This window comes from Saccopteryx bilineata, chromosome 8 (assembly GCF_036850765.1).
Source record: "Saccopteryx bilineata isolate mSacBil1 chromosome 8, mSacBil1_pri_phased_curated, whole genome shotgun sequence".
Classification (NCBI taxonomy): Eukaryota; Metazoa; Chordata; class Mammalia; order Chiroptera; family Emballonuridae; genus Saccopteryx; species Saccopteryx bilineata.
Genome location: NC_089497.1, coordinates 13,360,415 through 13,381,772, shown reverse-complemented (window position 1 = coordinate 13,381,772; position 21,358 = coordinate 13,360,415). Strand labels below are relative to the sequence as shown.

General features: G+C 38.2%; 1 protein-coding gene across 6 annotated transcripts in view; it reads left to right on the top strand.

Moving 5' to 3' along the window:
* ROBO1 (roundabout guidance receptor 1) overlaps nucleotides 1–21,358 on the top strand; it is a 1,143,090-nt gene that overhangs the window by 982,694 nt on the left and 139,038 nt on the right. For all 6 annotated transcript variants that reach the window (XM_066240776.1, XM_066240777.1, XM_066240772.1 and 3 more), the window contains one exon: nucleotides 5,701–5,858. In XM_066240776.1, coding sequence (XP_066096873.1) covers nucleotides 5,701–5,858 — 158 coding nt within the window. The remainder of the gene's footprint in view (nucleotides 1–5,700; nucleotides 5,859–21,358) is intronic.

Here is a 21,358-nt window from a genome sequence, read left to right as displayed (position 1 = left end):
AAGTGTGTGCTCAGTACAGATGTATTAAATGCAACAATGATGGTTATTTTGAAGTTAGATAACATTTATTTATGTCATAATGTAAGTGGGCATTTAGATAGAGAACTAGAAATGTCATAAGAGTAATATATTCTCTACTCAAAATTAAGACTAAGTGATTAATAATTCTGAAAGCCATAAAGTAGTCTATTGTAAGAGTTAAACTGTTACTGAGCATCTCTAAAGTTTTTTTTTTGTCTTTGGGCATTTACTTCCTCATTTATTTTTCCCTCCAACATATCTTAGTTTGAAAGAGTCACATTGATTCTTTTTTTATTTCCCCAGTTGACGGTCACTTCTATTCACTGTTGGGTTTCATTGACAAAGTAGCTTTTTGGTAGGGGGAAAAAAACCCAGTTCTGCATATTATCTTCCTCATTTTTCCCTAAGATATTAGCCTCTAATTAAAAAACTTTAATTAAAACAGTTATAATTATGCACCTTTTTAAGTCATTTGTGGAATCATTGGGGAGAATGAACACAACATACATTGTCAGAATGATGGCTTGTCATTTATTTATTTTTTTAATTAAGTGAGAGGCAGGGAGGCAGAGAGACAGACTCCCACATGCACCCCAACTGGGATCCCCCTGGAAAGCCCTCTACAAGGTGATGCTCTGCCCATCTGGGGCCACTGCTCTGTTGCTTGGCAACCGAGATATTTTAGCACCTGAGGCGAGGCCATGGAGCCATCCTCAGCACCCAGGGTCAACTTGCGTGAACCAATTGAGCCATGGCTGCAGTGAGTTGGGGGAGAGAGAGAGAAAGGAGAGGGGGAATGGTGGAGAAGCAGATGGTTGCTTCTCCTGTGTGCTATGACTGGGAATTGAACCCAGGACTTCCACATGCCAGGCAATGCTCTACCACTGGGCCAACTGGCCAGAGCCAAGATGTCATTCTTAACAGCCAGTGCAAGTTTGAAGTGTCCTCTTCCATACCTGAAAAAATCTGAGGAAAACAAAAATGCAGACTATATTCAAAGATAGCCAGTTGACAGCCAGGAGGGAAATTTCTCACTGAGCTTCTTTTCCAATGGAAAGAAGCTGAAATATTAATTGTATCACATATTTAGAACTTTGAACATTGTGTTAAGACCCGATAGGTTGCTGAGTTTGTAGAGAAGAGTCCTTGGTGGATTGGAGAGCTGTGTTCTATCTCAGCTGCAAAATGTTTACAAATTCTTCATTCATAAAGTAAAAAGAATAAATTCACTTTATTATAACCTGCTGTAGGACTAAGTGAGCAATGCTTGACATGGTGCTTTACACAGTAGATATTCCATAAGCATTGGCCATTGCTAACATTATTCTTCTATTGCTAACATTACAGTCATTATTATTTATGTGAAGTGCTCCCCCCCCAATCCCAAGGAGCCTGAGATTATTAATTTCCAAAAGAGAAAGTTTGGACCACCCATCCCTCATGCCCCGGATTCCATTGAGATTCTCTGACTCATGAAGCCAAAGGCATCGTAGTTCACACATAATTCACCACGTGATTAGGGAGCAAAATTAATTTGAGGAGCACTTGGGCCTTGCCAAAACTAGGTCACCAGGAGACCGCAGCTGATGAGTAGTCACTGAGTGTGAAGCCATTTGCAATACGGGGTGGATTTGTTGGAAATACAATGGGTTAGATAGGAGAATTGCATTTTACAGTAACATAGTGACATGGTTTTGTTTTTTTTTAAGTGCATTAGAAATTGGAGTATTTACTCTTTGCGGGGGGGGGGGGGAGTAGGGTCCCTTCTTTACAAATGACACAAGTCAATAATGTTTCTTGAGATTCCATTGCCTCTATTTCATGTGATGAATTAGATGTTGTCAGTGACCCCTCAGGTACCCATTTCATAACTTTGTTTCATTCTATTCTAAAAATTTCCATAATGTTTTAAAAAAGTGTTATACATATTAATGTCTCCGTTATTTTAATGTCTACTTGAAATAATTTGTCTTTAACATTTTTTTTCACTTTGCTCCTGTCTTCTCAACATTACCCAAATATACTGCCTACAAAAATTAGGAGATATTTCAAAATAAATATGAAGCGATAAAATATCCCCTAATTTTTGTGAGCCATATAGATTGCACCGTCACTACTTTCTAGAATCTTCTTCTGGAAACATGTTTACTTACTCTGAGAATTGTCTTAAAGTTGACATTTAGTTTTTCAGAAACACAAACGATCATATGTTTTGTCATAAAGGATAAATTTTAGTTAACTATGTTTTTAGGCAGAAACTTTCAGGAGATTAAAAGATTTAATGAAGCTTACTATGCTTTTTCTAACTTAACAGAATAAAAACACATTAGGAAGCAGTTGAGTCAAATTACATGTGCAAAGCAGTAAATATGAAACCGATAAATATGGTAGAAATATTAGAATGAACTATGTTGGTTTTTTTTTTATCACCATTTTAGATGATATCAGCTTGGGTACATTATACCTATGCTATTTTCTTTTTAAATTAATATTAAATCCTTTTTTAAAAGTGAGTTTCAAATTTTAGAATTTTATACTGGCATACTATAGACTTTGATAAATAAGGATGTTGGAAAAGAAAATGAGAGACTTTTTCCAAAAAAGAATCCATATTTGAGAATACTTAGGATATCATTGGCTTTTCTGCCAAGCTGCTGCCAATCATTTGAATTCAATTTTTAATTACTTAAATAGACACATGATTTAAGAAAATTGGATAATTTAACTAAAAGTTCATATCATTTTATAATGTGACACATATAATTTTTCCTCCAAAAGAAATGTTCAGGACAAGGTTAGGGAAGAATAGTTGCTTTTAGAGAAGAGAGAAAAAAATATTAAATTCATAACTCTATGCAGGGTTACCTTTAGCCATAGGCAATACTAAAGTTTTATGGTTTACAGCTGTGAAAATAATTACATGAACGTTATCTAAACAACAATCTTCAATGCATTACATTTTGTTAGCTTTTCATTATATACTGAAAAACTTGAATAACATAGTAAATTGAAAAGAAATTTTGATTTATCTGACTTAGACCTTTGATATTTTTGAGACATTTTATTAAGCATTGGTTTATTTGAGATATGATTTCAATTTGTAAACAAGACATACTAGTACCATTGCTTTTGAGCTTACCAAGTGGAATACTTGCAAACTATTTTTTTTTAAGTATTTTACTTTTGTGTTTTTTCAAGGGTATTAAAATATTTCAGAGGTGTTTTCTCAGAGTCATGATCTTAGATTTGACACTGGTAAAGTCAATAATTCATTTGCTTTTTTAAAATAAACCTTACATTTTATTTGTGGTACATTTGTAACACCTAATTGTAATATAAATTTATAAATAGTGAAACTCTTACTACTCTGTTATTTATTATGTGGTAACAGTAGTTCAACAAGGTTTAGCTTTGTGTTTATGTATTTTATTAATGAATAATGTTTCATATTGAAGTTAGAATTACCAGTGTGCTGTGCTCAAACTTCCTTTTCTTTTTCCTTTTTCTTTCCAAAGATGAGCATATAAGTCTTCTCTTGGAAGTAGTATTTCCTGGTGCTCACATAGTCATTGTGAACCAAAGTTTCCTCAATGTCCACATTAAAACATAGTTTTGTTTGAGTAAATGTTAAGGCTCACTCAGATGTAGGCATACTTAGTTGACATAAAGAATTCCAAGAAAAAAATATACGATTTTCTAAGCCTTTAAGTTTATTCAAGGTTTTGAAACCCAAATTTAAGTGACTTTTTGAGTTTCAGCCTAAGTAGTTCACATTATTATACCTTTTCCGTGAAACTCTTTTAAATGCCTTTGGGCTGTAAGTCATCCATTCCTCGTACAGCATTATAGTGTCAGATATTCAAGTCGATAGACTTTAAAAGGTAAGTAACGTTTATCACTTCAAATCTATGCATTTCACATAGCATTTCAAGTACCGTCTTCAGTTTGATTACAGAAATTGTTCACATTTTATTGTACGCTGAGGGATGATGGAGTAGGAGAAAGATAACTGATACTTTTAGACTCTGTATAGATGTATGTCCATGCCTGCTTTGTAAATAGGAAGAGGCTGTGTTCAAGATTACCTACCTAATAAACATCAAAGACTAACGGATGCCAAAATAGTCCTGATTTCTGGATGTTCACAAGATACAGAGAACCGTTTTACTGTGCGAATTATTTTTGAAATACATATTTCATTTATTTTTCACTTTTTATTCCAACCGATGTTGCTTATTAATAGTATATTAGTGTCCAGTTGAGATTATAATAATAGGTGTTTTTTTTTTCCTCTAAAACATAGGGTTGAAAATGAGCTATCAGGCAAAATAAAGACAGACTCATAGAGAGTAGACTGGCAGCTCAGGGCGGGGGGTGTACTGGGAGACGGAGGTGGAAGGATTGAGCAAAAAAGGACAAAAAAAGGAAAAAACTCGTGGACACAGACAAGTGGTGATTGCTAGGGGAGGGGGGAGAGGGAGAGGTGAGTATTGGGGGGACACATGGGACAGCCAGAGATTTGACTTGGGGTAATGAACGTACAGTAAAGTGTCCCGAAGATGTTTTATAGAATTATGCACTTGAAATCTGTATAATTATGTTAACCAATGTAACCCTAGTTAATTCAATTCAAGAGAAAGAAGAGAAAAAAAAGACACACAATAAAATAAAATATAAAATAATAAAATAAAATAAAATAAAAGCAGTCCCCGGTTTACGAACGGGACAGGTTCTGTGGGTTTGAAGATGTTTAAGTATTTATATACACAGAAAGGTAAGCCAAACGTCTAAGTTGCATTTAATAGGTCAATTTATCTGTTCCAAATTACATACAAATTCAACTTAAGAACAAGCCTACAGAACCTATCTCGTTCGTAACCTGGAGACTACCTGTGTGCAGGGTTAATAATATCAATGGAGTTAGTAATATCTCTCACCTTGAACAGGCTTAAGAATTAAATGAAATAATATTTACCTCCTCTCCCCCAGTAAACTCCCCAAAACTCAAAACCAAAAAATGCAGAACGTGACATTGTTGATAGCATAGCAGTGCCATTTTCATCATGGGTGCCCTCTAACACTCTCTCACTCAGTGGTAACAAAAAAAAGAGTATTTTGAATGTACTCACTTTGCAAATATGTCAGAGTTGTTATGAGCATATTTAAATTGTAATGATGATATGTTCTTCTACAGTGATTTGAAATACCTTAAAAATGTCTCAATTGAATGAGTACTTAGAAGTATACATGTTTTTTTCCTGTTAATATTTTTGTTTGTATGTGATTCCATTTAATAGTAGACAGCACCATCCTCGATGTGTTGTGTAAGTAAAAAGAGGATTCATTTACATCCATTAGCATGTGGATGTGAAAATGTAGGCAGTTGGCAGAGAAGAAATGTAAGTTAAAGATAAGCCCTATCCTGACTGTGAGGGCACTTAGTGGCAAAACACACTTGCCCACTGGCCAGAGAAGGATCCCAAATTATCCCTGCTGTGTGTGCATCAGCTCCGGTGTCTTTATCAAATTGCATATGTCTGTAAGTAGGTCTAGATGCTCCAAGATGCATTGAAATAGCCATGTATAGTAGTGTATTCTAATAGGTATCTCTTCTGCTGAATTTCAGTGATAAGGACTGTCTGTGTTATTGAGTGTAATGCTTGAATCTTGTCCCTGCAGTACTACGGGATGACTTCAGACAGAATCCTTCCGATGTCATGGTGGCCGTCGGAGAGCCCGCGGTGATGGAGTGTCAGCCTCCACGAGGCCATCCTGAGCCCACCATCTCGTGGAAGAAAGATGGCTCTCCACTGGATGATAAAGACGAAAGGATTACCGTGAGTATCCCGTTCTGCAGTGGGGAGCACTTGGAGGTCTAATCGTGTCTGTCTTCACCAAAGAAAAAGAGAAGAGTGAAGCTATATTTTTTGAAGTGTTGCTTTCTCTCCTATATAATTTTTTTTTTTCCATTTTTCTGAAGCTGGAAACAGGGAGAGACAGTCAGACAGACTCCCGCATGCGCCCGACCGGGATCCACCCGGCACGCCCACCAGGGGCGACGCTCTGCCCACCAGGGAGCGATGCTCTCCCCATCCTGGGCGTCGCCATATTGCGACCAGAGCCACTCTAGCGCCTGAGGCAGAGGCCACAGAGCCATCCCCAGCGCCCGGGCCATCTTTGCTCCAATGGAGCCTTGGCTGCGGGAGGGGAAGAGAGAGACAGAGAGGAGAGCGCAGCGGAGGGGTGGAGAAGCAAATGGGTGCTTCTCCTGTGTGCCCTGGCCGGGAATCGAACCCGGGTCCTCCGCACGCTAGGCCGACGCTCTACCGCTGAGCCAACCGGCCAGGGCTATATAAATTTTTTTTAAAAAAATAAATATGTTTTCATTCACCCTGGATTGACATGAAAGTAAGGGAGGAAAATGCATGTCACTTTGTTTTCTTTCTTTTTTTTTTTTGTATTTTTCTGAAGCTGGAAACGGGGAGAGACAGTCAGACAGACTCCCGCATGCGCCCCACCAGGATCCACCCGGCACGCCCACCAGGGGTGATACTCTGCCAACCAGGGGGCGATGCTCTGCCCCTCCAGGGCGTCGCTCTGCCGCGACCAGAGCCACTCTAGCGCCTGGGGCAGAGGCCAAGGAGCCATCCCCAGCGCCCGGGCCATCTTTGCTCCAGTGGAGCCTTGGCTGCAGGAGGGGAAGAGAGAGACAGAGAAGAAGGAGGGGGATGTGGAGAAGCAAATGGGCGCTTCTCCTATGTGCCCTGGCCGGGAATCGAACCTGGGTCCCCTGCATGCCAAGCCGACGCTCTACCACTGAGCCAACTGGCCAGGGCCTGCATGTCACTTTGTTTGAAGATTAGTAAAAGAAAGCTATAATTTCTGTGTTAATGTCTAAAAGTTAACACATATGTTTGACTTAATTATTATCATAACTCAGGGCATACACATTTCCATGTATTAGGTAAAAATTGTAAAAAATATAATAATAATCATATAGTAGTATGTTTCCAGGAGGCCTCCTAAAAGTCACTACAGGATTTTTTTCTATTTCTGCCTTTTAAATCACCTTTCTGTGCTATACAGTGCAATGTCATTTCCGATAAAACCTCATCAGGATGGTGGTTTAATGATGGCCCTACTTATTCTAAAATAAAACTCCTGACTTGATTATTGTATTTCCAAATTCCTTTGTGACATGAGCAGGGTAGCAGCTTTAATCAGTAATGTTTCCTCTTCTTGACATCAGCGATGCCGCGTAACTGCTTTTTCTTTGCATTTTTTGTGTTGTGAAAGGTGTTCCCCGAACCTCCTGAGTAACCAAGCTCGTGTTGGTCCTGTGGTTGCACTGTACGCCCCTCTGCCCCGTTCTTTCTTCTGCACACAATCTCTGTCCACTGCGAACTCATCGGCCAAGTCTCCCAGAGAGTGTGTGCGCTCAGCTTGTAGAACAAAGTTTTAACACAGGCCGTACATTCCTAATAAATGCTTGCGCTTTTTATGAACAGCCAGTTAGCAGGTTAACATGAGAATTAAATAGTGGAAAAAACAGAGAAGGTTGTGGTAGACAAGGTGGTAGGGACCTTGAAAAAAAAATGCATTTTTTTTTTCCTATCGTGATCTGAATTAAAATGAGTATCTCAAAGGACTTTTATAATGTGAGGAATTGGGGTAAGAATAACCTAGCTCCACTTATAAGCATTCTTTTATAGTTCTGCAAAAGTGAACTCTGGGCGGAAACATTGGTTTTGGGAAGTGGAGTCAAGAGCACAGGGGAATGGAGGGTTTAGGAACCGATGTTTCTTTTATGAGTGTTAACAGATTCCTTTTAGATTTACGCGCAGTTAAGATAATGTTTTCTCTTAAAACATACCTTATGTCATTTAATGATCGTTATCTGTAACTCCCATTTCCCTGACGTAATGATTCAAACACACTGCAACCATTATTCTCCTTCCCCCTCGTGTCTTTCCTGATGACCTATTCGTGTTTAATACAAATTAACGACGGACATTCTCGGCATTTAAGATACAGCACTAAACAGCTATGATTGAGTGCTCTTCTGGAGTTTATATTCTGTGACTGAGTATCCAGGTAAGACCCAACTAGGCAGCAAAATACATAGTCATTAGACTGTAACAAGTGGTATAAGCCAGGGTTTACAACCAGAAATTTCATACTGGTCCCCCTAAGACTCCACCACCTTGATGTTGTATGAAGATGACAGGCCCACTGATCTTGGTAGAATTCACTTAGACTCGGGGTGACTTCTGCCTTAGCAGTCCCCACAATAATTCTCCTCTTTTCACCAGTGCTCGAGTGTAGAAAGGTTGAAAACCACTGCTGTGAGCAGTCAAGTAGGATACGGGTACACAGATGATGTAGGATTGAGAGAGATTCTCAGTTTTAGGTAGAATGTCCAGAGAATGTTTCAATAAAGACCAGAAAACAATTGAGGGAGGGAAGTTTCCAGGTCTCTGGAAGAATTTTCTAACTGGAACAAACAGAAAGTTTAAAGACCTGATGGCAGGGTACACCAAACCGACTCAAGAAAGAGCCAAGTGGTTGGAGTGGGTTGAGTAGAGCGTGTGCGGTTGGGGCTGGGAGGAGATAGCAGGAGGGGTTACGAGTAACCAGACCGAGTAGGACCTCATAGGCCTTGTGAATAGTTTGGCTTCCCTACTGAATGAGGTATAAGCATCGGAGCTTTCTCAGCGGAATCCTCTGCTGTCTGGCAAACCCACAGAAGGGTGATAATGGCAGAAGCAGGGAGACGAGTTGGGAGCTTTTTCAGTCATCTGAGCAAGCGGGAACTGGTGGTTTGGACCAGCCTGCCCAAAGGGGAGGTGGCGAGGAGTGGTTAGCTTCTGGATCAGCAGCGAAGCAACAGCTGTCAGAATTTGCTAACAGATGGGTCATGGCTTGTTAGAAAAAGGGTCAAGGATTTACCTTAATGCGTTGTTCTGTGCCGCGGAAGGGACAGAGCGGCCATTCACCGAGATGCCGTTAGTTGTAGAAAAAGAAGATTTGGGTGGAAAGTTGCCAGAGCTCCGTTGTAGACATTGTAATTTTGAAAGTCTTATTAGATATCCGTGAATGTCAAATAGGCAGTGGAAGCATGAGTCAGAAGCTCAGAGCTGAGGTTGAGGCTGGAGAAAAAATTGAGTTGTGGTAGACATAACAAGTACTTATTACTGAGCAGTCCTCGCCTCCTTCTGGGCGGATGAAAGGCTCTGCTTCCCAGCTTCTTTGCCGGAGGGCAGACCAATCTGACTGGTTCAGCTTCATGGGCTGTGAGTGGAAATTAAAGATATTAACTACTACTGAGTGAGCCTCCAGCAAGCCCTTCTCCATGTGGCGTCCAAGGAGTCCACATGTTGCAGGTAGTGAAGCTCCAAGAAGGAGGCCACCCAGAGAGCTTGGGCCAGGAGTCATGTGTAGCAGAACTTTCCACCCCATATCTGGCTTCCCATGGTGGCCATGTAGAATGAATAAGAAATAAATCTGTTGTATTAAGTCACAGAGAATTTCTTACTCCGGACTAATGTAGCCTGTTTTGATGAATATAGGAATCATCAGCACGTACCGATTATTTAAAAATGAGGAAATTTAAAAAGCTTTTGTTGTGTGTGTGTGTGTGTGTGCATGCGCACACGCATTTGTGTTTTGTGTTTGTGTTAGCGTGCACATTTTGTTTTGCATCTGTACATTTCTGTGACGTTAACAGCTTAAAACCAGTCTAGTAAATTTTATTTATTTTTTTTGAAATCTTGGAATGTTGTATCATATATTGAATTTGAAGAGAATGTTATGGTTTATGCAGTAATGTTTAATTTGTTATAGGATCTTCATTCACCTTTGTGGTCTAGAAGTTGCTCTCCTGTCAATAACAAGAACCAGTTCCCCCACATATTAGTAGTTTGGAGGCACTACTGTAAGAACCAACACCAGTCAGGAGTAAAAGAATTGAGAGTAGCAATAAATTATGACTTTGAAATGATGTCAACGTGTTAATGCATAAATAATTTTAAAATCATTTCAGAGCTGCCAAAATGATGATTCACGATAGTGTTCCGTATGCTAGGAAGTTGTAACATCTGACTCTTTTACTATTTCTAAGACCATCTGTGTCTTTGGTATAAATTATGACTATTAAGCTGATAAAACACAAGGTAAAATGCACATTTATTCATACAGGGAAATGAATAGATTAAAAATCAGCAGTTTAGGTTTAAAATTAGGCTTCTTATTTAGGTCATAATTGTTTTTGTTTTATTTTCCTGCTTTAGGCAACACTCAAATTAAGTAATTAGAACGAAACTTAAACAGAAACAAAATACCCGACATTATTTCCAATTATTTTTCAAAAATTGAAAGTAAACTCCTAAGGGATGTTGGTTAGTAGATAGTTTAGGTGAGTCTTCTTTCCTAGACTTTGTTTTCAAATGATTGCTTTCATTTCTGTTGTTTATGTACTTTGCCGACTGTGTTGAGTACAGACGAACAGGAGATTAAAGCCCATGATATCTTTATGAAAGGCAAGTGAAGATTGCACGGTTATTGCTACAGTTTTGGGTATAGGAATTTCTAGAGTTCTTTAATGTGGTGGCTTTCTTTGTTGAAAATGGAAAGTGCGACTCTCCCAGCTGTGAGAACAAAGGCACACCCTACAAAAAAAAGGGGGAAATATGTCATTGAATTGTAGCTGCACCTGTATTTTTTGATGTTAAGTCATTTCTTTTTACATTGGCCTGGACTCTGAGCCAAATTTTAGATCTATGATGACTCTAAACCAGGAATATATAAATAGCATTTTCTTATTTCTCTACCTGAAGAAGAATCTTTTAGAACTCTGTTGGCACGGATTTCTTAGAATGATTTGAGGGAGGCCTTCAGTGAGGTTCGTCTGGTGTACATTCTTTTCTTTTCTAAACGTAAGTATCTCTATTTAGAGTTAGAAATAGATGTTGTGTAACTGGCAGGCTGGATTAAATAGATTTACTTCAGATGAGACTTAGTCATCACCGTTATTATGAATACATGAAATTTTCTCATAGAGATGAATCAGAAGACCAAAGACTCCTTTGAGATAGAGGACAACATTCAACTCTACTTTACAAAAAGTGATCTATTTGTCACTTTCATTACATTTTGGAAATGTGGTACTGACATGCAAGATTATTTTGTAAGGTTGTCAAGTTGAGACTTACTAAGATTGAGAAGAAAAGCAGTACCAAACATCGAAACAAAATTCTTATTTACAAAAAAACCCCCAAAAAACCCTTACATTGTGCTTGAATTGAAGAGAAAGATACAATTGAAAGCCGACATCACAAATATATACGTTTCTAGATTATAAAAGGCCTTGATTATGTAAAAGGTGATCAACTACAGGATTAAGTTGTATAGAAGCTTATAGGTAGACCCAAAAAGGCCCAAGAACAATTTTAGCCTGGTTTTTGGATTTCTGAAATGAGTGGATAGTCGTTGGTAATAAAAAAAGAGAAAGTCGTTGATGCCAAAATATTGTGAAAAGGTAGTAAATTTATTTTAAAATTTGCCAGTTATTTTATATTTGTGTACTACCTGCGTGATTTTAATATTGTTCTCTTAATGAAAAGTTCAGTGTGTTATATCTGTATATCAGCACTCTTTGAGGATCACACATACTTGCACAAAAGTCTGAGGCTTCGGTTTACCATATCTTCCTGTTGGGTCTCTATGAGATGAACATCCTACAGGCATTGCAGGCATTAAGATGGAAGGAAATATTGACAATTTCTTGTGGAGAATAGCTTATAAATAAAACTTATTTGATTACTTATAAAGCTACAACCAATGTATTCATAAACTAAAATATTAAGGTATCAATAGCACCCAGTGGTAACTAATCAAATAGCAACAAATATATGGTTTACTTCAACATATGATAAATTCCGATAGCAAGTTGATACCATCATTTTAATAAAACAAAATGGTAGCTATGTATATTTATGTATGAGATTTGATGATTAATGACTAGGAATTAAACCTTTTGGTATGAATTAATAAATGAATATTTACAGAAGCAATAGTAAGTTCTCAATACCTGGATCATAGTAAATTTGCAATAAATATTTATGGAAATGTTGAACACTCTTCTAAAGTCTATCATGAAGACAAATAGAAAAATAACATATCCATATTTTTATTTGATATTTTTCAAACAAATGTGTCAAATATTAGAAATAGTTATTTAAAGACACTAAGAAATTACTAATCTACAATATAGTAATAACAATACCTATTGTTTTTTAAGCCCCTGCCATTACTGATGCTTTGTATTATCGCATTTAATTTCCCTGAAAATTCGATAAGCTCTTTTCCCTCACTATGGCACACTTATATCAGTCAGTTCAGTGTCCTGAAGAACATGAAGGAAAAAAAAAAGATGATGGTGATGATGATGTTGGTGTTGACAGCAAACATTTAATGTAGCACTTGCTATGTGCCAGAACCAATTCTAAATACTTTATGTATATTGACCCATTTGATTATAACAATAACCGTGTCAGATGAAAACTAAAATTTTACTACAGTAGTGATACACTCCAAATTGGCTGGGAAACAGTTACAGGGATAACTAACTGGCTTTGGTTCACTGATAACTTTCCTATAGGGTCCTATAGATCTGAATATATACATAGGGACTCTGAATTGCTATCAATGTAAATTTCAGATCAGAATAAGAGTAACTCTTAGTTTCTACTACTCATGTTCACAAGGGTCTGGATAACATAGTGGAGGTAATGGTGGCCTTGAAAGTAAGCTTGGTGTGTTTGAGAATTAGCCCATGTTATGTCCGGTAATGAAAAGCATAACATAGAAAATGTCTAGCCTGACCAGGTGGTGGCACAGTGGATAGAGCGTTGGACTGGGATACGAAGGACCCCAGTTCAAAACCTCAAGGTTGCTGGCTTGAGCACAGGTTCGTCTGATTTGAGCAAGGCTCATCAGTTTGAGCCCAAGGTTGCTGGCTTGAAGAAGGGGTCACTCGGTCTGCTGTAGCCCTCTGTTCAAGGCACATGTGAGAAAGCAATCAATGAACAACTAAGGTGCCACGATGAAGAATTGATGCTTCTCATCTCTCTCCCTTCCTGTCTGTCTGTCCCTTTCTGTTGCTCTCTATGTCTCTGTCACCAAAAAAAAAAAAAAAAAAAGTGTATAAAATTTGAAGTTTAGTAGTTTCACAAAAGATGTCATAGAAATGGTTAAGTTTGACCAAAGGCTTACAGTTCAGTTCAGATAAATTAAAATTGTTTATTCTGGTCTCTAGAAGTCTTACGTCAAATGATATTAAACAATTATCTAAAGAGGATGATAAATGTTCATCATTTGGCATTTAGGGAAAGAGGATTTATATTAAGAAGAATATTATGAATAAATGAATTAATCAACTGAGTGCACTTTATAGTTAACTATCCAAATTGTTAACTATATTATATAATATAATATGTTATATTAGCCAGGTGCTAATATAATCATCAGCTGTCCACATCTCAAAAGTTATTGCTGAAAAAATAATAATGAGAAATTATATAATGATGGGAAACCGAGTTAAAGAAAATATTAATGTAGTGGCTTGGCAACTTTGTACAGATACAATAAAATAGAGTAGAATTAACAACATTAGGAAAAATTAGTAAAACAAAATTAGTAAAAATAGAGTATAATAACACATTAACAGTACGATGTAAATAGTGAGATCTGCGAGGAATCTTTTCTGAAATTCCAAAGTTAGTTTCTTCATAATAAACTGCCATTTATCCTGAGTAATATTTTTTTAGTATTTAAAAGAAGAGGCTAGAAAACATTCATCTGCAGATGAGTGGATAAAAAAGCTGTGGTACATTTCACAATGGAATACTACTCAACCATAAAAAAGAAGAAAACCTTACCTTTTGCCTCAGCATGGACGGACCTGGAGACTACTATGCTAAGTGAAATAAGCCAGGCAGAGAAAGACAAGCACCATATGATTCCACTCATACGTGGAATCTAATGAACAAAATGAACTAAGAAGTAAAAGAGAAACAGACTCATAGGTACAGGGAACAGACTGGCAGCTGTCAGATAGGAAGGGCATTGGGGACTAGATGAAAGTGGTGAAGGGATGAAGCAAAGAAAAAAACATCCTCAAAACACAGACAACAGTGTCGTGAGTACAGAGGAAGGGGGGTGAGGAAGGTAAAAAAGGGTAAAGAGGGGATGAATGGTGAATGGTGATGGAAGGAAACTAGACTTGAGGTGAACACACAGTACAATACACAGGTGATGTGTTACAGAATTGTTCACCTGAAACCTATCTAATTGTATTAACTAATGTCACCCTAATAAATAAAAAAGACATGCATGCTTTCATGTTTAAACTTTATGGCTTTTTTTTTTTTTTTTGTATTTTTCTGAAGCTGGAAATGGGGAAAGACAGTCAGACAGACTCCCGCATGCACCCGACCGGAGCCATCCCCAGCGCCCGGGCCATCTTTGCTCCAATGGAGCCTTGGCTGCGGGAGGGGAAGAGAGAGACAGAGAGAAAGGGGGGGGGGTGGAGAAGCAAATGGGCGCTTCTCCTATATGCCCTGGCCGGGAATCAAATCCGGGTCCCCCACACGCCAGGCCGACGCTCTACCACTGAGCCAACTGGCCAGGGCCTAACTTTATGGCTTTTAAGCTAAAATTTAGAGATGAATAACATATGCCTTTCCCATCCTCTATGTGGCTTTGTGACATAAACATTTTTGAGTGACTTGTGTTATTTCTTGAGATAAACTGTGCCTTGAATTATTTTTTATTGTTTTTCCTACCTGTCCTCAATGAAGCATGCCACAAATATTCTGTATATCTTACAGATATTATTTATTGAAAATATAATTTGGATGACGCAGAAATAATTTTATTAAAAGTTATTTATTTCCATAAAAGCTATATCCAACTGGAAACCATGTCATTGTCAATTTCATCTATTTACCACCTAAATTGTATTAGGATTTAAGTCATTCTTCTTTGAAGAATGGAAAAAATGTTACAGTATTCATCTGTTTTAACATGATAGGCAAGCATATTTAATAGCATTTCTATAGGTTTTTGCTTCGATTGGGTAACCAATGGGTTTTTTGAGAACTATCCTGATGATAATAATAAAAATCTCTAGTATTGGGAAAAACCCTCAGGTCTGGAAAAACTATGACAGTTGGTCACCCTAAACCTCGATGGCCTTAAAGGAATTAAATTTTATGTGAATAAAAAGCCACATTCATACAAGGTCAGTAAAAAGTAGTAGTTAATACAAATAGAAGAGTTTTAAGTATATAACTTCATTCACAAGCAAAATCACTAGTAAAATTAGGAGAAAAATTTAGATATACCTAAAAAAAAACTATTTAACACTTATTTCCATGGTAAAGAGGTACAATTGTTAAAATGCAACATGTCATCAGTTTTTGTTTTTTTGGTTTTTTTTCCAGTACTTTTCTGCTTCCTGCATGTCTTTATAAGTTTCTTTGATTTCCCTTGTTGGTGTGATATTTTGGTAAGAAGCAGCTGACTCACATCCCATCCAAATCTCCAGGGATCTCCAGATCCTTCACAGATTTGGCGTCCAGCCCTCTCCTTGCCAATTGCTTCCTTCCCCCCAAATTCCCACATGTCTCCTTCCTAAGCCATCTGTTCCCCTCTCTCCCTTCGATCAGTGCTTCCCTCTGGTCTTCCAGTTTCTCTCATTGTTCCCTGTCTGTGGCTTCCTTTTCCTCTCTCCTCCCCTAGAGGAAACCAACATACTTAATGTAGCTGATGTCACAGAGCCCCTTTTCCCTGAGAAGTTCAATTTGTTTTCCTGCTCAGTAAATTTATAGCTCTGTTGTGGGAAGGTCAAAGGAAACTGATGTAGTCAACCAGAATTTTTTTTTTCAGTCCATCGTACATGTGGAGTCAAACCCATGATATATTTTATCCTTTTTAAGTAATAAAAATATTAGCCATGATTTAAATTTAAGTTAAATAAATATAAATCTATAATATGAATCATGGGACTGAAAAATAGAGTCCAAAAGTAAATTTATGGCCTACCTTATTTCTTTATTTTCAAACTTAATAAGTAAAACACAGTGGATCAGTAATTGTAAGCGTTATAAGACCACGTTATAACTTCAGGTTTCAATACCTATTAACAATGTAATTATAAACATAATTCCAGTGAATATTTGATTGTTTCTCTAGCTTTTCATTATTTGAGTTACATGTGTATTTAAAAGCTTGGATGCCAAGAGCTTGAATACCAAATTTATAGAGTATTTATTTTTGTATTTTTCTGAAGTGAGAAGCGGGGAGGCAGAGATACAGACCCCCCATGTGCCGTACCAGGATCCACCTGGCCAGCCCACCAGGGGCGATGCTCTGTCTATCTGGGCCTTGGCTCCATTGTAGCCAGAGCCATTCTAGTGCCTGAGGTGAAGTCCATGTAGCCATCCTCAGCAACCGGGCCAACTTTGCTCCAATGGAGCCTTGGCTGTGGGAGGGGAAGAGAGAGAGAGGGAGAAAAGAGGGGGGAAGGATGGAGAAGCAGATGGGCACATCTCCTGTGTGCCTGGCCGGGAATCAAACCCAGGACTTCCACAGGCCAAGCCTATGCTCTACCGCTGAGCCAGTCAGCCAGGGCTACAGCATCATTGATATGTTGTTCCCGCTGTGTCCTGGTCCTTTACCCACTTTGTCGGAATCACTTATTTTTTAGGTTCTAACTTAAAGTTAACTTCTTTGGAGGTGCCTTATGTAAAACCCAGCACTGTGCACTCCCATACTAGATTTATCTTCCTGTTATCTGTTCCTTTTTCCTTTTCCCAAGGATATTTCTGATGCGATTCATTATTTATATAATTATCATCTAATATACATAGAATACATAAGGGCCAACTGTATTCCCTATGCCTGTCTTATGATAGGAGCTCGATACAAAATTCTTCTTTAAAATGTTAAATGAATGAAATATAAATCGGAATAATATCTTCTAACATAACCAGAAATGTAAAGTTGCTACTCTGAACATACATGATTTTATGGCCATACAGACTTATATATTTGTTTTCTCATTCACCGATAAAATGGAAAGTAGGTATCATCCGTACTTTTTTTTTTTTTTTTTTTTTTTTTTGCTAAAGAATGGTTTTTCATTGCCTGAACAGTAAGAGAAGGAAGATCCATCACACAAGTTAATGATGAGTAAACATAGTTACATAGTTCTGTAAGTGTGACTTGCCGGCACAGAATCTTAGCTGTGGAGCTAACTTGAACGATAGTGAATATGCCAGCCCTTTCCTTTGTAAGAAGAAAAGTAAAGTCAGAGGAGTTGATTTGCCCTGAGTGACCTCAGGGATCTGGGTCATGAGTCAGGAGTAAGGGCCAGACCTCTTGACATGAGTCTCCTTCCTAGTCTGATTTTCCCCATGACAAAGCAGAACTGATCAACCTAACACAACACTTTTTTTTTGCTAAAGCATGGTTTTTCTTTGCCTGAACAGTAAGAGAAGGAAGATCCATTTGATTAAGATATGTCCTAACAAAAGCTCATGGGTAAACTGTTTTACTGGATTCATTTCATAGTTTTGACACTTGTCTTGTATACTAAATTCCATATAGCTTATCTTGGTACCAGTGTAGAAAGTAATATTTTCAATATAGAGGGTCTAACAGCTTTACCTGTGTGTGCACCTGCTGGTGAATTTGACCTAGTGTGAATTTGATTAATAGGCCCTTGCTGGTAGTATCAGTGGTAGAGCATCTGCCTGGCGTGTGCAGGTCCGAGTTCGAAGGTCCGAGTTCAATTCCTGGTCAGGGTACACGGGAGAAGCGCTCATCTCTTCTCCACCTCCCTCTCTAGTTTCTCTCTCTCTCTTTCTCTCTCTCTCTCTCTCTCTCTCTCACTCTCTTCCCCTCCTGCAGCCATGGCTTGATTGGAGTGAGTTGGCCTCAGGTGCTGAGGATGGCTTCATGGCCTTTGCCTCAGGTGCTAAAGAAGAGCTGGGTTGCTGAGTAACGGAGCAATACCCCAGATGGGTAGAGCATTGCCCCCTAGTGGGCTTGCCGGGTTGATCGCAGTTGGGGCATATGTGGGAGTCTGTCTCTCTGCCTTACCTCCTCTTCTGAATAAAAAATAATAATAATTCTGTGCATAATTTTGCTTTATCAACATATTTTAAAGAATATATCTAAATTCACCTTAAGTTGCCTCAGAATTTTCTTTAAAAATAAAGATAAGTTACAGCAACTTGAAGTAGTAAATTAAGCTTAACTTACGGGCATGTGGGGGAAAGTCTCTATGTCTGAAACTTCTTTTTGAAACTGTTCTAATAACTAGACGTAGGTCAAGTCCATTGATTTTTAAAAATATTATGATAATATTTTTCCTGGCTTTTTATTAGGATTAATATGAGAATCAAAGTAGAGCAGTGAGAGCATTCTGAGGACTACCAGTGACATCATTGTAAAGTGTTATTTTAAGGATTCGTGCCTTGATATCTAATTCATGTTTATTCTACCCTGATAGTAATAATTTGGAAAGGTGAGAGACTAGAGATTTTTTTAATTTCAGAGTTAAAGGTAACACTTTTTAATTACGCATATAATAAGAAAACAAAACAAAACACAAAGCAAACAAGAAACCCAGAAAAAATCAACATTGATAACCAGTTTTGGTCAATTTTTAAATGTACATTAAGTATAGGAGTGTCCTTCTGTATGACCTATACCATTATAGGGCTTTATAATGTGTAGTCCGCATGCCTATTTTTGCCTGGGTTCATTGATAGACCTAGTTAAAATTCCTAGTAATGTCCTTATAACTCCCTGAACACTGACTCAAGTACGTGAGTCAGTACTTGAGTAAGAAGGGGGTAAGAAGGTTTGGATGAAGAGATAAAGTATCAAAGGCTAAACATTTTCTAGTTCAAATAATCATTGCTGATTTCAAAAAACATTTTGCTAGCCTGACCAGGTGGTGGCATAGTGGACAGAGCCTCAACCTGGGACACTAAGGACCCAGGTTTGAGACCCCAAGGTTGCCGCTTGAGCACAGGCTCATCTGGCTTTAGTGTAGCTTCTCTGGCTTGAGCATGGGATCATAGAAATGATGCCATGGTCACTGGCTTGAGCCCAAAGGTCACTGGATTGAAGCCCAAGGTTTCTAACTTGAGCCCAAGGTCACTGGCTTCAGCATGGGGGTCACTGACTCAGCTGGAGCCCTCCGGTCAAGGCACATATGAGAAACTAAGGTGCTGTAACTATGAGTTGATGCTTCTGATCTCTCTCCCTTCCTGTCTGTCTCTGTATCTCTATGTCTCTCTCTAAAAAGAAAAAAAAATTATACTAAGTTTTTTTTTAAGTTTCCTCTGAGTAGTATAGAAAACTTCCATATGATTTAAAGTTATAAGCAGGCACCGTCAAACTTTTTATAAAAACCGCCCACTTTTGCAGTGCTGGGCAACCTGGTCCCTACCACCCACCGGGTGGTCCAGCTTTCATGGTGGGCCAATCACAGCGTTTGGTTGCTCTGCTACCGCCCACCATGAAAGCTGAAACACCCACTAGTGGGTGGGAGGGACCAGGTTGACCAGCACTGCAAAAGTGGGCGGTTTTTATAAAAAGTTTGATGACGCCTGTAACATGTGAAAAATCAGCATCATATTTAAGAACAGTTTTGGTACTGTACATTGTTGATGTTTTATCCTATTTTGTGTTGTCTGTTGATTTTCAGCAGTTTTAAAATCTCTTGAGTTGATTCTGGCCTTCTGATTTTTATTTCACCAAATAGATTTTCTCTGAAACGGTTTTGAATATTTTCCCCCAAATCTAGTTCCACCCAAGTGTGAGTTTCAGCCAAAGTAACATCAGACTATAGGGAAGAATGCCTCTCAGATCTGCCCACACTGCCTCCCATCAGAGCCCCGCCAGCTCCGGAAACTCGCTGGGCGGAAACAGAAAGTGGGTGTGTGTTGCTTTTTAGCCTCAGAATCCTTTAGTCAGAGCAGATCTTCCAGACAGGTCAAAAGTGTCTCAGAAATTTGGATAATCAACCAAAAAATACTTAACCCTCATATTTCAAAGTAGTTATCACTATAGTCTATAGAACAGAAGTGGTATACTACAACAAGAACAGTTGTGGTCAGATGACAAAACCTCTTATAGGAATTTCAGATTAACTTCATATTGTAACATAGAAAGCAGACTCACAAATACTGTTTCCACCTGTGTTTTCTTCCTTATAATAGGTGCCCCTCTAGTAGCTGTGTTTCTTCACTTTCCAAGTAATTCATTTGTTCAGGTCATTACATTTCTCCAAGTAGCCAAGGACTAGTGGAGTTTTACTACAGTCTAGGAACATTTTTTAATTATAGGTTAAAATAATTTGCCTAATAAAAGGTACAATCTTTTGTGATTTTAAGGAGGGTATTCTAACCAGTTTATGTAAGAAGTTTGATGAACTACAGATGAAATGTTTCTCTAAATGTATCATTTTAAAAATCATTTTAAAACATTGTTTATCAATGTTACCTGCAATTTGTAATATGAGAAAATGATAACAAAATACGTTTTGGTAAATTCTCTGTTTTTAAAAAGTTTACAATTCTAATTGCTTATAAATTTTGTATTTGTTCGTGATGGCCCAGATATTTTTTTCATAATTGTTATCCTAAAAAAATATTAGTTTTGGCACTGGCTGATTGGCTCAGCGGTAGAGTGTCAGCCCAGCATGTGGAAGTCCCTGGTTTGATTCTCGGCCAGGGCACACAGGAGAAGTGCCCATCTGCTTCTCCATCCTTCCCCCTCTTCTTCTCTTCTCTCTCTCTCTCCCCTTCTGTAGCCATGGCTTAACAGATTCCAGCAAGTTGGCCTCCATGCTCAGTATGGCACTCAAGATGGCTCTATAGCCTCCAATCTCAGGCACTACAAATACCTCAGTTGCTTAGCAATGGAGCAGCACCCAGCTGGGCAGAGTATTGCCTCATAGAGGGCTTGTCAGGCGGATCCCTGTCAGGGTACTTGTGGTAATGTATCCCTCTGCCTCCCTTGCTCTCACTTAAAAAATAAAAAATAATAATAATAAAAAAAGAAATAGTAGATTCAAAAATGTACTTGATTGTGTAAGGTATTTCTGTCTTAAAATATGGCCCCTAATGCAGAAATCAAAGGAATAATTTTCAGCCTTTATTTATTTATTTATTTATTTATTGACAGAGAGAGAGAGAGAGAGAGAGAGAGACAGACAGACAGACAGGGACAGACAGACAGGAAGGAGGAGAGATGAGAA